The sequence below is a fragment of the Barbus barbus genome (assembly GCF_936440315.1).
Source record: "Barbus barbus genome assembly, chromosome: 21".
Classification (NCBI taxonomy): domain Eukaryota; kingdom Metazoa; phylum Chordata; class Actinopteri; order Cypriniformes; family Cyprinidae; genus Barbus; species Barbus barbus.
This window is the reverse complement of record NC_136749.1, coordinates 11,108,638-11,132,285: the sequence shown is the minus strand read 5'-3', so window position 1 is coordinate 11,132,285 and position 23,648 is coordinate 11,108,638. Positions and strand designations below refer to the sequence as shown.

Here is a 23,648-nt window from a genome sequence, read left to right as displayed (position 1 = left end):
GTTAATGAGGGAATGAGTGGCCTCATCAATGTTTTTTTTTTTTTCAAACAAATCTAGCGGGTAGCCATGCCAGTTATTTATTTATTTAGCGCTGAATGAGGTGCATTAGACACAGGAGAACAGATAGCCTACTGTAAAGTATTTTCAAGGTCATCTGGTGCACCACAATGAAATCGACTCTTTGTGTTTAGATTATTTAACGCTCATCTTAACTTTATTCTCTCGCTCTCTTCGTTAAAAAAACTCAAGTTGCTATATTTTTATTGAGACAAGTTGTCAGCATGTTTTAAGTTATAAACAGAATCTAGCCTACCTTTTAGGCCTATTTCTTATCTAACACAACTTTCTATCACAGCCTTCGTTTACTATAGCAACTATCAGCTGATGAGCTGTTCCTTTTAAGGAACAATACAAGGAACCGGTTTCATTGTTTTCTGCACAAACCTATGAAAAAATATTTATATGTATTTCCTGTAACACAAAGTGAAGAAACAACGAGGAAAAGGACTCAAATTATATATTCCAAGTTTGCTGAAATTTTAGTTATACATTTTACATTTTGTTACATAGGCCTATAATAGAAATGAGTCACTTTAGAACAATTTGCACTTTTAAAACTGTACCTTACAGTGACATTTAGTTGGTTATTTGGATAATAATGTTATAATTAATTATACTGGCGTATATTATAACAAATATAATTTTCCATTATTTTGATGCTCATTTTTTAACTCTAGAATCAGAAGGGAAAAAACGTAGGCCTACATTGTGTTAAATTGTATTTTATTCCTGAAAATTAACCACTACTTTTAAAATGACCATTAACAGTGTCATGTTTAACTATTTGTGTGTATAGAAATAGGAAAGAGGGAAATCTCTCGCAGTAGAAATGCCATATTTGTGGTCCTTGGTATCAAAAAGTGTTAAAACTCCTGCATTTGTCATACAAATAGAAACTGTTAAAACAACTGTAACCCTAATATGATCTCAATGAACCATCGCTTTAAATTTGTATTCGTTGTAATGCATTTTGTATTCAACAACATTGTTAAAAAGTGAAGTGGAAGTCAATTTGCAATAGAGAAACACGCTCTTCTTCCTTTACCGATCTGAAACCTACTGATAAACTGCAATGCACACATCCAACACCGTTTCACAGTTCACAAGCGAGCATCTCCCCCATCTGGTTTTTAACCAATCATCGTTCTTTTTACTGTCGCTCAAACCACTGTCTAGCCAATCATCGTCTCCGTTCTTTGCGAGGCAGCAGTGGCGGTAATGTTATGGAGTTTTCTCCCATGCTCATCAGTGGCAAGTAGGAAACCCCAGGCCTACTGAAAACGCTAGATTTACCGACAACAAAACATCAGCATTCAAGTGGTGGTGGTGAAAAATATCCGTTTAGTTCTGCATGAGATCCAAAGAGAGCATCGAAACATGGTGGTTCTCAAAATTAGAGACCAGGTGAGTGGTGTCTGAAACAGCTAGCCGAATTAGGCTAGTGCTAACACGCTAGTGAACTACCAAGCAACCTCACAGACGACTGAACTGTCCAAAGTCATTTAACGAAAGCCGTTTAAGAGGACGAATACGTGCTACTTTCCATTGTTATAAGCAAAAAAGAAAGCTAAACGTAATTTATCGGTATTTGTATTCTCTTGCAGAAGGAATGTAACGTTAGCTAATAGTTGCTAAGCTAAATGTGCGCGAGCCACGATATTAGTATAACGGGTTGTGACCGATGAAGTGTACGCTATTATTTTCTATAATCTGTTAAGTAAGTAATAAAACGCACAAGTCTTCTGATTACTTGTTATCTTAAGGCTCGGGCAACAGTTGGTCTCGTGAGGTTAGATGGTTAACATCTTTTTTTACTGCTGGCTATGAAAATGCTCAGATATCAGAGCTGGTTTTGATTAATAGTTTTGTTTTGTTTATGGATTTGAAGTTGAGAGTCATATAAAATGATAACTTTAACGTCAGGCTTCATTAGCTGACAACTTTGCTGAGTGCACGACAGGTGCATGGTCGCCTATCAGTGATGCACAAGCCCAGTCATGCATCAAAGCTCTAATAATAACGAAAATATTGAATAAAATTTGGGTTTTACAGCTGATCTTAGTGTTATGTTAACTTTATTCTCTTTCTGTATGAGATATTTCTAGCATAGAGGAGATTCAAGAATAGTGTGACCTTGCAAGTGGGCCAAAGATGTCAAATATTTGACATTTGACCTTTGTAATGATGACACTGCCAGAAAGGTTTTTTAAATACTGATGTTATAGATTTCACCTGTCACATTACTTTCTGCCTCTGGATAACTAAAGGTTAAAATAGTTGGAGCGTTTCTACTTTTATTTATACAGTATATATTTTTTCTTTGACATTTGGTGTTTTTATATGCGTGTAAGTTCTGATTTTCCTTGGAATATTGCACTATTTACATATTTGTGTTTGATGGATGTTTATTAGGACTCAACATTAGGGAATTTTTCTACTGACCCGGTCAGGCCAGTGGTTAGTTTAACTTGCTCCGTCAAAATTTGAATTAAAAAAAAGTAACCAAATAAAAAATTTGAATGAATAAGGTTATGACACCATTTTTTTAAAATAAATTTTCAATGCCAATTTCAATACCACAGTAAAAACTACTAGCCTAACTAATGTAAAGTTAACATCAGGTATATACAGCAGATCTGATTTATTTCCCGTTATTGCTAACTTAAAACATAACTGACTGTTTACTTGCCAAGATGAGCATTTTGACATTGACTTAAGTGTGTAATTGTCTATTCAAGTGTGATAAGACATGGAAGAGAACACAATTCTAGTACTGAGTTTTCTTTGCTATCTTCTAAGTGACTAAAATGCTTAAATTTGTTTGAATGTTTAAATTTGCTAGACTCAAAAACATGTAAAATAATAAAATGCTGTGACACAACTGTCCCCAGTATCATTCGCTCCAGCCCCAGGCCATCAGGCATTTCTCTCAGTTGACCTCCAGAACCAGACAGAGAGTTCAGTATCATGTTGTTTTAGTGTTTGTACTTGTACACAGGTGTTTACATCACTCGGTCTCCAGTTAGGAAAGAGGAGGAGATACAGAAGCGCTCATCTCCATGGTGATGGCATTAACTAGAGGAGCTTGTTAAAGGAGACCAAACACGATCGTATTGCTTGAATAGACGATTAAACCCGTATGCATGCAGTAGAGCGCAGGCCACATGTGACAAATAGAGCCTTGTCTCAGCTTAGAGCTACTAAAGGAGTCTTTTCAAATGAAGCTTTCTTCAAGCACAAGTGCTTGCTTATGTTCTCACGACTCTCAGTGTGAGCTTGTCCTTCCACTGACAACCTCAACTGAGACTAACTAGTTTAGATAAGCCAGAGGTAGATGAACTCTACATTGTTGACATTTTTTTTTTTTTTTTTTATTAGTGACTATTGAGGTGAATGTGTATAAAACAGAGATATTTGGTTTTTCTTACTGTGCTTTCCAAAAAAAATGCTATCTAATGACATCTGATTTATGAAACTTCTCAAAACCTGTATATTATTGCGCATGTAATTTCAATGCCTTGTCGAGGCTGTTATTCTCAAGGGTAGTGCGTGGTGTGAAACCTGAGGCAAATTAACACTTGGCTGTTATCAGAATTTTTTGTATCGCATTTCACAACACTCAAGAATGTGTGACCGAACACTTCCTGTAACTCGGGCATAGTGCACATGCTTCCCATGAGTCACAGCAAGCCTGTACTGCAGGAGATGCGGAAGGCACATGCATTGTTCTCAACCCCTGTTTTTTTTTAAAGTGATGATAAATTATGCAATATCTATAGAGATGAATATGTAAAGGAAATAGGTCTCTGCCAAGTAGAACTGATGTCAAGAGGTTTTCTTTGATATGAATGCACTCATGGTGTTATTTGTCTTCTCTGTCACCTGTTGGAACTGGCATTCTTTTTGTTCGTTGAAGCTGGCTAAATATTTATTGATAAACACAAAATTAGCTGTTTGTGTCCTTGATAAACCAGTAGCGCAATCTACGCTACTGGGAGGAACAGTAGTGTCCAGTGTTAAAGGGCATATTGCAGGTTAGAGACTCCAGTGAGTCGATGACTCGATGTATAGAAAAATACTGTAGCAACTAGATTTTCTTGAGGTTTTGAATGGCCCCATTTTGTTGACAATCAATAAAAAATAAAATCACAATCAAGCAGATCTGCATTTATGGTTAATTCAATTCAGTTTTATTTATACAGCACTAAATCATAAATATTATTTCATAGCACTGTTAATACCCAACTCAAAACAACATTTCAACTGTTTATATATATATATATATATATATATATATATATGTGTATGTATGTAGATGTACCAAACATATACTACCAAAAGAAATACCATCTGACCCATTTATAAAAGCATTTAACAATCTATCAGACTGGGTATCACACTAATGTGTTGTTAAAGTGTGTTAAATGGTGAAGGCTGTGCTAGATATACACCAACAGCCTCATCATGTTGATCCTCTGACTGGAGGGATCTGGAGAGAGGAGCAGGTGTAGTGGACATGACTGGAGGGATCTGGAAAGAGGAGCAGGTGTAGTGGACATGACAGTGCTGTGTTCTCGTGGAGTCTGTGGTGACCTGCAGTATTCCTCTCTCAGACGGCATATGCTGGGAGAAGCAAACACAAGTTTAGACCACATTCACTGCTGACCATGCTTTTCCACTTGGACTCCATCACATCTGTTAAGTTACACACCACCGCGGTGTTTGAAGCAGATGCATTAGTGAAGTCCAGTCTCTTCAGCTGCACTAACGCACCGAGGCCCGGAAGATACCGTCCTATTTCTTGTTAGGAAACCTGTGGACTCGATGTCCTGACAGGCTGGAGTTTGTGTAACCTCCACAAACACAATTTACCATGACAATGATAAATTGAAATAAAAACTACCGAAAACACACTGACTCGCGCGCGCTCAAAGCAGAGTGCGGCACACGACTCCTTTATGTGACGTAATATGACGCGATGTTGAAAAAAAACGTTTTTTGAGAACTGTCAAGGAAAGCCTCACTTTTTTTATCTAAATTTGTGCCCTCGCGTCTTGTAAAACATTTTCAAATCCTGCATTAACGGTTCATGTGGTATTTTCATACAAGGTTATATATTAATTAGAAATTTTTTAACCTGCAATATGCACTTTAATTAATAATGCCAGTTTGGAGCAGATCTGTACTGTCTGCACCATCTGCTCTCTCCATACTGGTGGAGACCACCATGCTTTGCCTCCGTCTTTCAATTAAGGATAAACATATTTCTTATTCTATTATTTTGAGCCTCTCCACTGATTGGGATTCTCCTCTTGGTTTAAAACAACACATCTAATAATTCGTTTTAATATTTGATTACTTAATCTTGAAAATTAACTGTTTATCCTTGTTAAAAATTTACCACTTTTTTGGAATAAGGATCTGAGTATGGTTTTGATCATCCTCCAAATGGTTTTTGGTTCAGTGTGTCAACCCTCAGTTCATGATTTTAATGAATTACATTTGTAGTTTTTGATGCATCACACTGTGGTTCTGGCAGAGATGTGCTTGCTTGCCACTTCCCTTTTCTGTCATAGCCAAATTGTTTGGTAAAAAAGTTTGGCGTGGTAATGATAATATTGTTGGTAGAGATGCACCGATTGACTGGCCAGGGATTTTCCTCATGATCAGCCCAGACTGGTGACCGGCTGGTCAGTTTGCTGATTCCAAGCTAGTCCGCTTTGACATCACGTGCGCACATCCGCATGTAAACATGTCATCGGCGTGGAAGTTATTAATTGTGAGTGAAGAAGACACAAAGTTTGCTATTTGAATCGAGTTAAGTCAGTGATTCAGTAACCCATTCCTATCACTTGCCTCGTTTCTGAATGAATCAGTCTTTTGAACGAATTTGCAAAAATTAACAAGATTTTGAGATTTATTATATGACGCGTGTTTACCCAGTTACTGCAAACAAGTTATCAGACTCTGCATTTAAGTTCACTTGTCAGGGCACAGATGAAATGTCACAATTCAGATTTGGCCATGTTTCTCATTGTCAGTTGTGTGACTTGAAGTGTGTGTCTCTCTGTCTTTCAGCCTGCCCTGCTAAAAGCTATTTTCAATGTTGATCCGGATGAAGTACGCTCTCTCATTTTCAAGAAAGAGGATGTGAATGTACAAGTAAGATAAAAAAAAAAAAAAAAAGCTGGATTTGAAATTGATCCACCTTATATTTTGAATTGGTTCACTTAATAATATATAAACTCTATTTCTTTCAGGACAATGAAAAAAGGACACCGCTGCATGCAGCTGCTTACCTAGGAGATGCTGAGATTATAGAGCTCTTAATTTTATCGGGTAAATGCATCTGGAATATTCATCATAATGAAACTAATTTTCTAAAGCTTCTCGTATCTCCTCCCTTTGATTTCAGGTGTCTTCAAATGTGGCTTTGATGTATTGTTATACTGTTATTCATGTTTTGCTTGTGATGTAGGGGCGAGGGTGAATGCCAAAGACAACAAATGGCTGACACCGCTGCACCGTGCAGTGGCATCCTGCAGTGAGGTATTACAACCATAGATACACACACTTGGTTTCTGTAGGGTTTGTCTAAACTTTGCTTTCTGAAGAACAGAATTGTCTCAGTACCATCATTTCTGTAGTGAATACCAAAATCGTGACACAGATTCCAACAGCACAGCAAAAGCTAATGTGCTTTTAAACCAAACAAATATTCTAAATAAAAAAAGTTAAATATTTTGGTCACACTTTATTTTAAGGCCCCCTTCTCGCTATTAACAAACCATTAACTATGATTTTTGCCTCAAACTCCTGATTTGCTGCTTAGTAGTAGTTAGTAAGGTAGTTGTTAAATTTAGGTAATGGGTAGGATTAGGGATGTAGAATATGTTCATGCAGAATATTTGCTTTATAAGTTCTAATAAACAGTCAATATGTTAATAATAAGCATGCTAATAAGCAGCTAGTTAATAGTGAAAATTGGTCCTTACACTAAAGTGTTACCTATATTTTATATAAACATTTGAAATGAAACTACAGTGTAGTCTACAAGTGATTAAGTAAACAGTCCACAAATTAGGTAAACATTGCATACAATAATTATCAAAGTAACGGTAATAATAAATCAATAAAGCAAATATATAAGTAATGTAAAAGCTTCTATTAGGTTTACAGGGTTTCTGTGAGTCTTAAAGTTCTTAATATGCCCTTCCATAAATCCTTAAAGTTGTATGCATTGCAAAAAATTTATATATTTTCCAATACAAACATTTAAACATTCTTAAATTAAGGATACATCTACTTAAAATGTAAAATCTTGGAAAAACTGAACAAAAATTAAGTAAAACTAGAAAATGTTTCAAATATTTTTGCAGTGTGAATAGAAGGCACAGTAAATGTTAGTGGTTGGGAGCAGAGCTATTCAAGCTTTAAGCTATTTTATTTTGTATAATGAATGAAAAAGTAATGGAAATTGGTTGTGTTGTATTTTTCAAACTTTACAACTCATTCTGTGCTCCCTAGACATTCACATTAAGAGAACATATTGACGTGTTGTGTTCTCTTCAATTAATTCCTTAATTTCTTTTTTACTTGGTCTTTCAAAGGTCTTAAGTTTACCTTCATAAAACCTGCAAAAACCCTGTATCTGAAACTTCAGGCACTAATATTTTTGACTTGAGCTCATATCTGTAAATTGACAAATTGTTACTTGCTTGAAGTTGTGAAAGTATGCAACCACAAATTAAAGGGATAGTTCACCCAAAAATTAAAATTTGATGTGTATCTGCTTACCCCAAGGGCATCCAAGATGTAGGTGACGAAGATTTTTAACTCAAACCATTGCAGTCTGTGAGTCATATAATGGCAGTCAATGGGACTCACGGCTTTGAGAGGAAAAAAAAAACATACACAGACCAAATTAAATCATGCGGCTCGTGACGATACATTGAGGTCTAAAGACACGAAACGATTGGTCTGTGCAAGAAACTGAACAGTATTTATATAGTTTTTTACCTCTGATCCACCGCACTGTCCAACTGTCCTGAGCGCGTTCACAACAGCCGGCGTGTGACGCGTCTTCTACTACTTGCTTTACGGGGAATCTCAGACTTATAAGTGCATTACCGCCACCTATCTCTCAAATGGACCATTGACACTATCTACAGTCTCAGTTAGGAGTGTCAATGGTCCATTTGTATAAGTCTGCAATCCACTGTAAAGCAAGAAGACGTGTCACGCGCCGGCTGTTGTGTGAACGAGCTCAGGACAGTTGGACCGGGCGGCGGATCAGAGGTAAAAAACCTAAACAATATAAACACTGTTCAGTTTTTGCACAGACCAATCGTTTCGTGTCTTTAGACCTCAATGTATCGTCATGAGCCGCAGGGTTTAATTTGGTTTTGTCTGTGTATGTTTTTTTTTTTTTTTTTTCTCTCAAAGCCATGAGTACCACTGACTGACATTATGACAGATTGTAACGGTTTGAGTTAAAGATCTTTGTTTGTGTTCTACTTAAAGCTGCAGTCCGTAAGTTTTGCTCTTTGTCGCTATCTATGTTTGAAAACCTGGAATTGCAGTTACTTGCGTAATTATCTTTATTATGTGGGTTGTACTCTGTTATTATTCTCAAATTAACAACATCAGCATTGCGTGACTGAGTATAGTGTGTATTAGTATGTAGATTTCAATTTCTGTAGTTTAATGTAATTGTCATACTAAGAAATTATTTTAACCCAAAAAGCAAATTATGCTCCCTTCGAACTGGTTGTCTTTAAAATACAAATCTTGTGTAATCCCAGGCTATCTGTAATCAGAAGCACATTTAAAACTGGAATATAATTTAATTTAATTCACATGTGTTTCATAAACACATAATATTTCTGGATTACAATCTGCCATCAAAATGATACATTTAATTATTCCAGCTGCTGTGAGAAAAGGCTATAAACGATCTGTCACCTACAGGATCCTCACGTGCAATAGCCTACTAGCCGGGAAAACTTCTTTGTTTACAGACGTAATGTAATGTCGCAGTGCCATGCTCGAATCTCCTGCGGAATCCTACCTGTACCACTCAAATTAGAAAACATTATTATAAGCTAACCGTTATGAATCGGGATAAAGTAAGGCGATGGCTTTGAACACTGGCTGGTTATCAATTAAATATTGATTTCGGATACTTTTTAACCAAAAAAAGTTACGGACTGCAGCTTTAAGAAACAAAGTCACCTACATCTTGGATGCCCTTGGGGTAAGCAGATAAACATCAAATTTTCATTTTTGGGGCGAACTATCCCTTTAAGGGAACAAATGAAAAGCAATGCTTCAGATAATTGATCCGTCTCTTCCGGTGACTTTGTGTCCTGCAGGAGGCGGTGCAGGTTTTGTTGAAGCACTCTGCCGATGTGAATGCTCGTGATAAGAACTGGCAGACTCCTCTACATGTGGCCGCTGCTAACAAAGCGGTCCGCTGCGCTGAGGCATTGGTGCCACTGCTTAGCAATGTTAATGTATCAGATCGGGCTGGACGCACAGCTCTGCACCACGCTGCCTTCAGTGGCCACCTGGAGGTCAGTGAACACCCATTTGCATATGTGTGGGTTTGTTGAAATTATGGTTCAGAATTCATAAAGTGCTTCGAGGTACAATGGAGAGATGAATATTTAACATTATTTAAATTCATTTTTTTTGCACTGCAAATGTATTGTTTTATTATTGTCCTCCATGTGTAATGCATGTTTTTCTGCTGTCAGATGGTGCGGTTACTGCTATCCAGGGGAGCAAATATAAATGCGTTTGATAAGAAGGACAGAAGGGCGATCCACTGGGCGGCATACATGGGTGAGACAGAGCGATTATTTGTTCTCCAGCCTCTTTCTTGCACAACCATATGTGGGGTCTTGTAAACTCAAAAACCTTTCAAACCCTCAACCCTTCAGGTCACATGGAGGTGGTCAAACTGCTGGTGTCTCATGGTGCTGAGGTGACGTGTAAGGATAAGAAAGCTTACACACCCCTCCATGCTGCAGCGTCCAGCGGGATGATCAGTGTAGTGAAGTATCTGCTGGACCTAGGAGTGGATGTGAGTGTTCACATTGTCATACTTTCTTAACATGCATGTCTGTCTACTGGGCGATATAGTTTATAATGCCCATTAAGTTCTAGAAGAAAAATGTGTCATGACACTAATATTATGATTCTTCCTAGATTTACAGCTTGTATTGACCGATATAGATTTTTTTGATGGATATGTCGTCACACTATTAGCTTAAAGGGGTCATGAACTGCCTTTTTTGATTATTTTGTACTGTTCTCTGGGGTTTTCATATGTGATCAAGATTTTTACGTCAAAAAACACGCCTAATTATAGGCGTGGCGGATTGTAGACTCGGAAGAGTCGAGGGAATTTTGATTTCTTATTTCATGACTCCTTTAAGTTTTATTAAAAAAATCACTAATGTCATGGTTCTTCCAGCATGACTTCCAGCTCATGAATATTAGAAAGATTATTTAATTTGAGTTTGAGTGATACAGATTTTTTTGATGGATGATATATATCACACTATTTGATTTTAAAATTGCAGAAAACATGACGATCTTAAGTGAATTAGATGATCTTAAAGTGTAAACAATTGAAAAAATATATTTAAAAGTGAATCGATATGAAAAAAACATGACAAAAGCTTAAGCGCTGGCATTCTCAGTGCTCTCAAAATAAAAGTCCTGATGCTGTAAAAATAAAATCATCTGATATTTATCAGCCAAACAGAAAAAAACATTGGCTGATGCCGATAATTTAAAAAAAAAAGTCAAAACTTGGGACATATGTTGGTCATCCACTATTGTTGTAAATGTTGTATTGGTGCTTAAAATGTTTAGTTAAAACATCTTGATTGTTTTAAACTAGACTTAACTACTTGCTTTCTTCCAATGCATGCATCATTATTCAATAGATTACAGTGCTTCACAATATCTTAATGAAAGACTGACAGACTCACCTGTGAATCTCCAACACAGTTTCACTCTGTCGCAAGTGGTTTGCTTTACTTTTGTCCATTGCTGCATCTTTTAAAATGTTTTACGTTTTTCATGGAATTCAATGCCAACATTGTTTCTAAAATGCTTGTTATGTGCCTGTTCATATTGATTAGAGCTAATGACACATGATGGTAACCATTTTGGCAGTCAGCTAGTTGATTTTTCATTTTCAGTTTGGCAAATGAACAAAGTGGCAATCAGTTTGATTGACTAGAACATAATAAAATGCTTCACTCACAACATGGCTTGCTTTCACACAGTCATTCGTACTCTTGTGGGTGGTTTGGTCCAAGTATGGTTCAGATGGCATCATGCTAACCTTTTCATCTAGAGATCCGCCTCAAAAGAAATAAAAGAGTAGACTGCTGTGCTTATGAAGAGCATGTATAACTAATTGGGCTACACCGCAATGCTTAAATTGGATGCACACCTCTGTTCAGTCTCATTCAGTCATACAGTAATTAAACCGCAGTGTGAATGTCTGAACATTTCAACTGTGGACATGCTTACAGATGAATGAACCAAACGCGTATGGGAACACGCCACTGCACGTGGCATGCTACAACGGTCAGGATGTGGTGGTGAACGAACTGATCGAGTGTGGCGCGAATGTGAACCAGGTTAACGAGAAGGGCTTCGCACCCCTGCACTTCACCGCCGCCTCACGGCACGGAGCGCTCTGCCTTGAGCTGCTCGTGGGAAATGGAGCTGATGTCAATATCAAGGTGGGACATGTATTATGGCTGCACATGTGTGACAAAAATCACCAATGAATTCTATAGTAACTTGGTTATTTATCTTTTTGCAGAGTAAGGATGGTAAGACTCCTCTACATATGACCGCTATCCACGGGAGGTTCTCAAGATCTCAGGCGATTATTCAAAATGGTGAATCTTGACTTTTGAAATTTTCCATTACTGATGTGAAAACCTGCAGTATCTGACAGCGTCTTGTTTCGTGTATGTGTAGGTGCTGAGATAGACTGTGAAGATAAGAACGGGAATACTCCTCTGCACATCGCAGCTCGATACGGACACGAGCTTCTCATCAACACACTGATCACTAATGGAGCTGATACAGCCAAGTAAGAATTCTCATTCCCATGTGCTTGCTAATTACTGAATATAACAGCTTTGTTTCATTTATGCATTAACTGTGGAAATATAGATGTTCATTTTCAATTCATTATTCAGACACCCAAGAATTTTGTAATTGATCCCACATGCATACACAGCAAGATGCTCCTGACTGTCTGGTTGTAACTTTGCATCTTTCTTTTAGGAGGGGAGTTCATGGCATGTTTCCACTGCATTTGGCCGCTCTCAGCGGCTTCTCAGACTGCTGCCGTAAGCTGCTGTCATCTGGTAAGCTGCATCAGATAGTCAGATAGTCTCAGATAGTCAGCCAGTGCACTTTTTGTGCATGGATTACATAATTTATTGCTGTGTAACAGCAAGTCTCTGTCTTCCAGGCTTTGATATAGACACCCCTGATGACTTTGGAAGGACCTGTTTACATGCTGCTGCTGCCGGAGGGTGAGATTATTTTTGATTTTATGGTCGGTGATGACCCTTTTTCTTGGTCCCGATCCGTTCAAAAATAAAAAAGGATTAAAATGTATTGATTTTTTGTGGGGGCATAAATGTCAGAGGTATACTAATATTAAAAGAATACAATTTATGAAAAGAACCTGTATTAGTTTTGCATGATCTTATTTATGTTGCTTAAAAATATTTTAACAAATTTCTAGAAATACAAAGTAATATCTTTACAAAACAAAATACATTGTATATATTTAAAAAATGTTTGCCAACATATAGAAAAAATGGTTAAATCATGAAATGTTATCATAAAGCCCCTTGCACACTAATTTAGTGTCTTTAAAATATCAGATAATTAAACCTTTTTATGATAAGGCTATGCCAAGGTTAGTTCATACTGTAGAAGGTGAAAGATTTTAATGTTATTTATAGTTAATGATATTTGTATACAATACTTTTAAGATTAAAAAACTTTTTTTTTTCTTTATAATTTGCACGTGTATTCACAGTGCAAGTTAAATATAATTAAAATATTGCTAAAATCTTTGGTGGTTGCAATACGACATCATTACATTTTCATTTAAATGCTATAAATGTTTTTCAGATCATATGTTTCTAAGAACTTGACACGACTAAACCTTTAAAAGTTTTTTTTTATTATTGTGAATACTTTATCTTTGTCACTGACTAATCTAGTGCAGCCTATTTAATGTTTCATTCGCGTAGCTTGAGTCTGTTTTGCTTTATCTAATTGAAATGTGTTTTCTACCACAGGAACCTTGAGTGTCTGAATCTTCTCCTCAACACAGGGGCAGATTTCAACAGGAAGGACAGCTTTGGAAGGTGTGTTTACTTTGCACTTCCATAGTCATTCATTATGCAGTATGATATTTCTGACTGTGAGGCTTGTGCATACAATCTGTTCTTTAGGACACCTTTGCACTACGCAGCTGCAAACTGCAACTACCAGTGCCTGTTTGCTTTGGTGGGTTCAGGAGCCAATGTCAATGAACTTGACAAGAGGGGCTGCACCCCCCTCCACTACGCCGCTGCTTCTGACGCAGATGGAAAGTGAGTTACTGTATTGCATGCGAGTAATTGGTGTGCATAACTTGTTGAACGACATGCATTTACCAGTCTCTCTCGTCCCCTAACTAGGTGCCTGGAATATTTGCTGAGGAACGATGCCAACCCAGGGATCCGAGACAATCAGGGCTACAATGCAGTGCATTACGCCTCTGCTTATGGACACCGCCTGTGTCTGGAGCTGGTGAGATGACTTAAAATCATGTGATTGGGTCTATGTTTTTAATATTTTCAGCTTAAAATGTTTCTGTATTCTTCATCAGATTGCGAGTGAAACTCCTTTAGATGTGGTAAGTGCTGTGACGTGCAACATAAACCTTTTAAGGTTGTCACAGAGTGATGAGACCTAATTAGATCTGATGTGTCTTGTTTTGAAGTTAATGGAAACCTCAGGGACAGACATCCTAAATGACTCTGATGTACGTGCTCCTGTGAGCCCTCTCCACCTGGCTGTGAGTATAGTCTCTATCTTGTTTGTTCGCCAAATGTTGGGAAACATAGTAATTCTCTTTTGCTTTCTGGCTTGGGTTAGTCTCAGATTATATTTAACGGTTATTTTAACGGTCCTCAGGCATATCATGGACATCACCAGGCTCTTGAGGTACTGGTTCAGTCTCTGCTGGATTTGGATGTGAGAACAGCACAAGGACACACGCCACTGGACCTGGCTGCCTTCAAAGGCCACGTTGAATGTGTGGATGTGCTCATCAACCAGGGGGCTTCCATCCTAGTGAAAGACTACACACTTAAGCGTACCCCCATCCACGCCGCTGGTAAAGTGTACAAAGACTAATGAGATTACATGACATTCAGTTATTTGCATAATTTGTGACCAAACACAGATCAGTTGGGAATCTGAATTATTTTTATTGGTTAAGGAAAAAGTCATATTTTGTAATAATACCAAAGACCTATAGATATACAAAGACAGTTCAATCCTATTACTTATGAATGGGAGAAACTACAACGCATAATATGGCGGAATATATTTGGATGTTCGAAATAGCTGCCCTGAGGTGTTGCAAATATGGCCACCGAGTGAACAGAGTTTCCTTGAAAGGGACTTTAATAAAACTCAGTCTAAGGAAAGTGGCCTGTGGCAACCGATATGGATTTTTCAATGGCGATATTGATAACTAGAGAGTAAATATGACAGATTTTTACTTCATTATTTAAAAAAAACAGCCACATCTTAGTTATTAACTATCACTATTATTAAGTAATATTTATTACTATGAATTATTTCTGTTTGCTTTATTGCTATTACAATTTTACTATTACTTTTTTTTCTTTATTTTGAAGTGCTCTATTTTTTTTGCAAAGGATAAAGATGTTAAAAATTAATATGACCACATACATGCTGGAATTAAATATTGTTAGTATTATCTTTTTTATTTTTCATATATATTTACACGAAGAACAGTGCTTTTAATGATGACAATTGTTAGAAATTAATATAAGCTCAATTTTATTATCTTTTTTAAAATGTTAATGTAAATATTTTTATTTTTACTCAACGAATTAGATATTTAAGATAGCAGGTAATATGAACGCATTTTGAAATATTTGTAAATGTTTTATTGTAGTTTTTTATAAAAAAAAATTATATTTGTGTATATACTCAAGGTTAATGGATTTAATGATAGAAATTAATTTGATCGCATATATGTTGAAATTAAACATTTTCTTAATTTTCTTATTGCTATTATCTTTAATTGTTGAAAAATATTTTTATATTAATCAAAATTCGCAACAGGAAACAGAAAATGCTTCTATTGACAAAGCTGTTTATGGATTCTTAACACAAGGCAGAGCTAACACTTTTGTTGTTAATCAGTCAAGCAGGCACAAGGTAGATACTGTTGGCAGATTTATCATCCGGGTGGATGTATATCAGCCTGTTGCAAATCCCAGAATGTTTTACTGTTCATGTATGGACATACACACTCATGACGCATATATCTGTCTTTTCTTTTGCCTTGCAGCCACAAATGGTCATTCTGAATGTCTCCGTTTGCTCATCGGAAATGCTGACCTGCAGAGTGCAGTGGACATTCAGGATGGGATTGGCCAGTAAGTATATGAGACTATTTCCCAGTTTCTCCTTGTAGAGAATAATGGAAATGATAGATTGTGGAGTCATATTCATATATATGATTTTCAGGACACCTCTGATGCTGTCAGTGCTGGGTGGACACACAGACTGCGTTTACTCCCTTATTAATAAAGGAGCCAATGTCGATGCCAAAGACAAATGGGGCCGCACTGCTCTGCACAGAGGGGTAAATCACGACTGATTTTCTTCGGTATTTCTACTGGCTCTGGCTCTCACCTGTGCTAGTGCTTCAAAGCGTGGCTCATGGGTGTGTGTGTTGTTCCATTCAGGCGGTGACGGGCCATGAGGAGTGTGTAGAGGCCCTGCTGCAGCACAATGCCAGTTTCATGGTACGGGACTGTAGGGGGCGCTCTCCAGTGCACCTTGTGGCCGCCTGTGGTCATGTTGGGGTTCTGGGGGGCCTTCTGCATGCTGCCCAGTCAGTAGAGACCATTCCTGTCATCACTGACCACCAGGGCTACACGCCCCTGCACTGGGCCTGTTACAACGGTGAATAAACGCACTTGCCAATCACAGATCGATACACCCTACCTTTTTAAAGGCCTGCTTGCACCAAGTCTGATTAAAATAATGCAGGGTTCCCACTGTCATTGAAATGTCAGGGATTTTTGAAACTGGTTTCCAGACATGGAAAAGTCATGGAAATTTCTATAGTCATTTAATGTAAAGTAAATTTACTTCTTTGAATTTCTGGTTATGATCTGTTTAAAGGCTCAGGAGGTCGAAACCTCTTGAGCTATGTTCAAATTTAAGCTTGTTTGCCTTTTTAGGGACATTCATTCACTGATCTGTGTAATCTTATTTTAAGGAATAGTTATTTGCATACAAATGGCAATCCTCTTCAGCAATCTTTGTATAATGATAATGTAGTAATTATGATCGACTGGACAAGTCATGGAAATTCATTGGGCAGAAAGGGTGGGAACCCTGTAAATGGCACTTTGGTGTCTATTTGTTTGTTATTCGATGCCAAATGTTAAAACCGAAATGAAAGCATGTTATTCTGAAATATGCATATGTCACTTGCATTAATCTGAGAAATGACTCCTTGGGAAAGGGTTTCATTTTAAAATCTCTTTGTTGAAATCACAAAGGTCTGGTTTGCTGTGACTAGACCCTACAAGGTGAAATGCCAACCAGCACAATCACAAAATATGATTGCCATGTCTGATTTATAATTTTTTTTTTTCTTTGAGCAGGATTCCAGAAGCTTGTTAGATAAACTGTTGTTACACCAAATTCTCTCTCTGCAGGTCATGACACATGTGTTGAAGTGTTGCTGGAGCAGGAGTTATTTCATAAGACTGAAGGGAACACCTTTAGCCCCCTTCACTGTGCTGTGTAAGTGGATTTGGTTTGGGTTGGTTTGTGTTTAAAAGGGCAAAATATTGAAGCTGTGTTTTTATGACCTTCAGTATAAATGACAATGAAGGAGCAGCCGAGATGTTGATAGACACACTTAGTCCTGCCATCGTCAGTTCAACTGATTCCAAAAACAGGTACCGGTATTATTCTGCTTATTCAGTCTTTGATCTATTAAGATCGATGTGGCTTGTGAGGACACAATTTCATTTCATTTCTTTTTTTTAATATATTTATAGTTTAATTTCTTTACTGTAATATCAATGGTGGACAGAACAGTGCTGTTTTATTAAACAAAACTAAAACTTTTCAAAATCATTTTAGTTAAAGTTGAAATAAGTTAACAGACTTAAAAACTTAGAAATGTTGACATCTTAAAAGTTGAAGTACTAAAATTACTAAAACTGAAATAACAAACAACAAAATTGCTGAAAACTGAACACACAAAAATAAATGCCAATTCAAAATATGAATAAATACTATAATAGTTTTTAAATAACGCTATTAATAAACAGCCAATATGCTGGAAATATGTATGCTAATAAGCAACTAGTTAATAGTGAGAATTGGTCCTTAAAATAAAGTGTTACCTTATTTTTTAACCCTCACGTTTTGTGGTTGAGGTCCAATTTGTAACATTTTCTCTCTGTGACAGGACTCCTCTTCATGCTGCGGCATTCACAGATCATGTGGAGTGTCTGCAGCTCTTGCTGGGTCATAACGCACAGGTGAACTGTGTGGATGCTGGAGGCAAAACCCCACTCATGATGGCTGCTGAGAACGGCCAGACTAATGCAGTTGGTAGGACTTTGATGCTCAAACCTCAAATATTTTTCATTTTGTAGTTAACTGAGTTTGTGTCATGATGTCTGTCTGTGTTTGGCAGAGGTGTTGGTGAGCAGTGCAAAAGCAGATCTCACGCTACAGGATGCCAACAAAAACACTGCTCTCCATCTGGCCTGCAGTAAGGTACGAAACACTCTGTTCTCTCATGCCTTAATTCCTCATAAGTTGTAAGCATCTAGTATAGATTGTGTGATGTTCTCATAACTGTTACTGTCACTCTGTTGGTTTTCATTTGATCTCTATAGGGTCATGAAACCAGTGCCTTGTTGATCTTGGAGAAGATCACTGACAGAAACCTCATCAACTCCACCAATGCAGCTTTACAAACGTATGGTCAACACACAGAAATGATGCACTTACCCTGATGTACAAAAATGTATTAAACTATAAGCCTAATATTAAATTGCCATGTTCCAGGCCCCTGCATGTGGCTGCCAGGAATGGCTTGACTGTGGTTGTCCAAGAACTACTAGCTAAGGGTGCTAGTGTGCTAGCTGTGGATGAAAATGGTAAATGCTGATGATTTCTAAACTTATCATGACTATAGTTTTTAATGTGTGTTTAAAATGTTTAGAGATGGAGAATATGTTGGTGATCCTTTTATTTGTGTGTGTGTGTGTGTGTGTACTGTACACGTATGTATTAGTGTTCTCTGCTGCATAGGTTATATTTGGGAAAAAAAATTATCGTCAGTGTTTTTGTTTGTTTTTTTGCATCCTGACGGGTCTTCTTTCGTTTCTCTAATAGGCTACACTCCAGCCCTTGCTTGTGCTCCTAACAAAGATGTGGCAGATTGCCTGGCGCTAATCCTGGCCACCATGATGCCAGTGTCTCCTGGCGGAGGTGTGGTGCCCAGCCTCACATTCAGTGCCATCAATCACTACACCAGCCCCACCAAAAGCGTCACGTTCGACAGTCTGCCCATGCTCCGCTCTGAACACAGCTCCTACTGCAGTTTCAACAGCATCGGCCGCCACGACAGCTTCTACAAGGACGACGAGCTAAACGACTCTGACTCAGAGACGTACTGAGGAGGAGGAAAGGAGAGGCGCACATCTTGTCTTAATTACCCAGCGGCCGGCCACTCCGCAGAGCCTTAAGAGTCTCTACACACAAACAAACACATGTATGAGGTGCAGCAGGCTGGCCCTCCCAGCCCCCTTATCCATCAGCTCAACCTCTGCCAACGCATCTTGCCCTACACAAATATGAAGGATAAGTGGGCGGACCTCTCGACATGGCAATAAAAGACAAGAATCAGCAGCCTGGGACCAACCTTTGCACAAGCAGTTTGACACTGTCATAGTGCAACTGGGATTGGACGTTCAAATCCTCCCTCGCGAAAGACTGGGATATTTGTGATGCTTTCAACAGTTTCAAGTCAGTGTGCACTTCTGAATCGATCATTTACAACTTGGAAAGAAATGATTTATTTTTTAAAATGCGATTTTATTACCTGTCAATTTCTCTGTCCCTCTGAGGGGGATAATAAAAATAAATAAAAAAAATCAGAGTTTCAGTAGTTTCAAAACCGCAAGGGCAAATTGAGGACATGAACATCAGCATTGTAATGCTTTTGGCCACAAGCATGAGTGATGTTAAAATGCTAACTGTCTCCATCTTCAGTTTTAGGATAAATTATTCTTTTTATCTATGGTATTTATTTTTACTTTCCATATTTCATCATCATTTTGTGCCTTCATAAATTACTGTATGGAGGGAAGGGGCAGCTTGAGAGAACAAATCTTCGATGCACAAGAAGTTCAACACTATGTCTGTGAAAAGCACTGAAAATGAAGAGGCAAACGGCTCCCAGCATGCTTTGCTCCAGAATGAGGAACACTGTGTAAACCAATGGTAGAACAGCATTTGATCTCTTTGTATGTTGATATATGAATATAAATATATATTATATTTTTTCTGGCTCTTATTAACATGACTTTTTTGGGCAGGTATGCTCGCTTTGATTTAGCAAATGAAACCACTCGATCCTTCTGTGATGGCCTGTCAGAAACCTGTGTTTGTCTCTTTTCAAGCTTTGATTTTGGAATGATTGAAACTGGAAATCTGTTCAATACAGCTTCCCGGCTGAGGGGGGTCAGTAGGGATCTGTTTCCTTTCCTGTCCTTTTCTTGGGGAGAAAGGAGAGTGATTGGTGCGGTCGACGGCAGCTGCTGCCCCCTACTCACAACAAGAGATTCCTGTGTATTGTATGGTTGATGAAATAAATAAATGAGTTCAGTACTTTGAATCTTATTTTTCTTATCAAATGTTTGATGCTGCAGTGTGTAACTTTTTTTTTTTGTTCAAAATTTGAAAAAAATTATATAAGAGAGTAGATCATGAATCCATTCAAATAGTGTTTTTGGCCTATCCTGAATCACTACGGTACACCTATAATGTTTTTATTAGTGCTGTCGAACGATTAATCGCATCCAAAATAAAAGTTTTTGTTTACATAATGTGTACTGCGTATATATATATATATATATATATATATATATATACACACACACATATACAGTATATATTTTGAAAATAACATATTTAACTAAAAGAGGCTATTTAAAAAAAACTTAGTGTTACCATTTTTTTTTTATTTTTTTTTACTAGTTACATCTTACCAATGGTTTCTTAATTTCTTCTACCAGTATTTTTAATGACATTTTAATGTGTTCTAAAATTGTCTGTAATTTCTAATGAGGGTTCATGAAGGTTCAACACATGCTGTCTTTTTATTTTCTGGCGGGACAGAGTGCAGAAGAGTTCAGACAGTTTATATTTACTTTCACTGAGAGCTGTTCTCCTGCAACCATTAGCTAAACATTTTCATTTAAGTGTGAAATTAAAGCGTTATTCAAGACACTTATGGGGCATGGTATTCTGTTTGGAGTAAACCAATTACATTCAGACTCTTACTGAAAGTAATTATAATTCTTCTTCAGTCAAGATTTAAGTGATAACCCTGAATAAAAATAAAAATCAGTTGTTTCTCTGGGCCAGAGTTCAAGGAATAAACTCATTAAATTACGAGAAAAAAGTCGTATCCACTGAGCTATAATAAGAGTTAGATATAGGTTTATCGTTTTTATTATTATTTATATTTGAAGGTGTAGGCACATGTCTGTAGATAACATGTTAATACTTTTTTGTTAGTTTGCCATCGTTTTTAATGTTTGTGCAAACAAAAAGTGCATAGTGCTGCTACTTTTGTTTCTGATATGATATCAGTACTTTTTGAACATTTCCAGCACATTTGAACATATAGCCTATTAGGCTTTAACATATACCATGTATAACAGTTTGGATTGATACATTATATAGAGATTTAAGTATTGTATAACATGGGTAGCTCTCAGCCTCTTTCGTTTAAAAAGTTGGAGACCCCTGTGCTAAATTAAAAACCCATAGACAAGCAGAGCACACAGATCTTTTATTTAGCAATAGGTAACGGCGGTAGAATTTGAGAAAAAAAAAAAAAGAAAGTATAAAATGTCTCGGAACTAAGTTCAGAAGCAGTTGTGCTCACACTGTTTTTTTTTTATTATTAATATTGTTCTCAGTGGGATATGCAATTTTAAAAAAAAGTCTCCCTTTGAGCTTTCACACTACTGGTTGTTAGCGCAAAATAATAATTGGTTGTCAACATTCGTCTTTGACCATATTCATTAAAATAATTTTGATTCCTGTATTTCACTAATATGTCCGGTAGTCTTTTACATTCATCATGCCCCTTTAAAGGTTAAGCCATAAATGCCACCATCATTATAAGAGTCTATTCTGAGTTATATGTCTCTAAGGGAGCCATGATGACGCAATAAGGTTAATTATATCAATTATGGCACTTTGAGAAAAAAGAAAATGCCAATTTGCCAGAAGGTGCAAATTGTTCATGTATGGCATGCCTCGTATGCTGTGTATAAAAGCAGGGGCAGAAAGCTTTTGGGAAACCGTGGCAACCCAACTGCAAACTGACCCGGCAATCACAGCCACTGCAAACATGTGAGTTCTTTCGGTCAGGTGAAGATGTTGTGGTGGTCTGAGGAAGACTCTGTAATGTCTCTGTGTTTGTGTTTCGCATCCAGGTTGACAGTATTGGCTCTGATGACACTGCTGATGGTCTCGGTTGAGTCGGACCTCTCAAATGAAGAGTGGAAGTCTCTGAGTAACCCACAGAGCAGGACCCTGGTGAGTCAGACAGCAACTGATCCTTCTTGATGATTTGATGCAAGTGTGGGAGTTATATTTGATTTATATTAGTAATTATGTCTTATAGTTTCCTCCACTGGCTATTTTTGAGATTTTGGGCTATTTAGCTTTTTTTTGTTTTATCTTAATGTGTTGTTTCAGAATATTGGAAAGAAAACATCCAGAATACTATTTTTCAAGGTGTTTATTTTATTGCACTTTATCTTTTTGCATCTGTAGATTTAAATTAAAATATGTATCATTAAAGGCCATCCAACACTGAGCCATAAATCTCCAGTAGTACTTACACCAAACTTTACAGTTTTATTCCTGTTTATATTTGGAATGTTTTTATCAAATGGTTTGTTCATTTGAGTTTATACAACAGTTTATTCTTATAAACTGTTTATTCTTATAAAAATATTTTCTGATTTATGGAGTGATAAAAAGAGATATGCAATATACCCTTTATAAAAACATTTAGTCCTAATATGTAACAAAAATAAAAATGAACCTGGCTTTATCCTACAAGGATCTCTCTTCTAGAAACACATTTAATTGGATAATGCCAAAACATAATACTTCAGTAAATGTGCAATACAATGAAATTTGTTATGTAATCAGTCAACTAAAGAAGTACAATGATATCTTTTTGTTCTGATTTTTTACCATATACACCTGAGGTGTCTTGCCTTAAAATGTTGTTGGAGTGTCAAAAGCGTTTTTTTGTTTTTGTGATAAAAGTCCCAATATGACACAAAAGGATGAAGACTAAGATTACATTTGATTAAGACTTTTTCAGAGGCAGAATCTAAAATTGATATTTATGGAGAAACGTGTGTTATTTAGTCAGACGCTGTGTATTTATAAGCTTCATTTATGTTTTTGCTCTTATAATGCAAATATTTCAATAACACACTGCATTTTAAATTCATGTTGTCATTTATCTGTCCAATATTTCGTCAGTTTTTCCGGATCCTGCAGTCCTATCTTGAAGGCAGAGAGCGTGAAGCTCAAGCGATGAACAAGAAAACCAACGTGAAGGAGAACAAAAACAGCAATGTAGAAAATACTGGTTATGACAAGTATGACCTCTTTCTGTACAATGACATTTATGATATTTAGATTTCATTTTTAGTGTGACAGTGTCTAACATGTAAATGGGGTATTAGATAATAGCTTGAGAAATGTTCATGTCATTATGTTTGTAATGATGTGTAGTATAGTAAAATTGAAACACTTGACAAATTTCTTGATATATTTCTCTTCTAATATAGCTATGTTTTCTGTTATAAATGTTTTACAAAGTTAAAAACTAGTTGATGAAAGCGAAACATGTCATTGTGTTTATACGTAAGTAATAAGACATGTATTGGTTATTTCAAAAGTATAATTCCTCTATAGTT

General features: G+C 36.9%; 2 protein-coding genes across 2 annotated transcripts; both read left to right on the top strand.

The window, feature by feature from the left end:
• Positions 1 to 1,252: 1,252 nt before the first annotated feature.
• Positions 1,253 to 20,309, top strand: ankrd28b (ankyrin repeat domain 28b). The gene is made up of 28 exons (XM_079444272.1): positions 1,253 to 1,464; positions 6,139 to 6,222; positions 6,321 to 6,399; positions 6,539 to 6,609; positions 9,435 to 9,635; positions 9,819 to 9,906; positions 10,005 to 10,147; positions 11,616 to 11,828; positions 11,912 to 11,990; positions 12,073 to 12,187; positions 12,385 to 12,467; positions 12,575 to 12,638; positions 13,419 to 13,487; positions 13,575 to 13,715; positions 13,803 to 13,914; positions 13,994 to 14,020; positions 14,108 to 14,182; positions 14,302 to 14,503; positions 15,716 to 15,803; positions 15,895 to 16,012; positions 16,116 to 16,335; positions 17,100 to 17,187; positions 17,262 to 17,345; positions 17,864 to 18,009; positions 18,095 to 18,177; positions 18,300 to 18,382; positions 18,472 to 18,563; positions 18,802 to 20,309. Exons 1-28 carry the CDS (start codon positions 1,438 to 1,440, stop codon positions 19,083 to 19,085), a joined length of 3,159 nt encoding a protein of 1,052 aa, XP_079300398.1. The 5' UTR covers positions 1,253 to 1,437; the 3' UTR covers positions 19,086 to 20,309.
• Positions 19,805 to 23,367, top strand: c16h2orf66 (chromosome 16 C2orf66 homolog; the record flags this gene model as incomplete). Its single annotated transcript, XM_079445801.1, has 3 exons — positions 19,805 to 19,911; positions 22,140 to 22,242; positions 23,209 to 23,367. The coding sequence occupies 3 exons, from the start codon at positions 19,805 to 19,807 to the stop codon at positions 23,365 to 23,367; spliced, it is 369 nt and encodes a 122-aa protein (XP_079301927.1).
• Between the last annotated feature and the right edge of the window lie 281 nt (positions 23,368 to 23,648).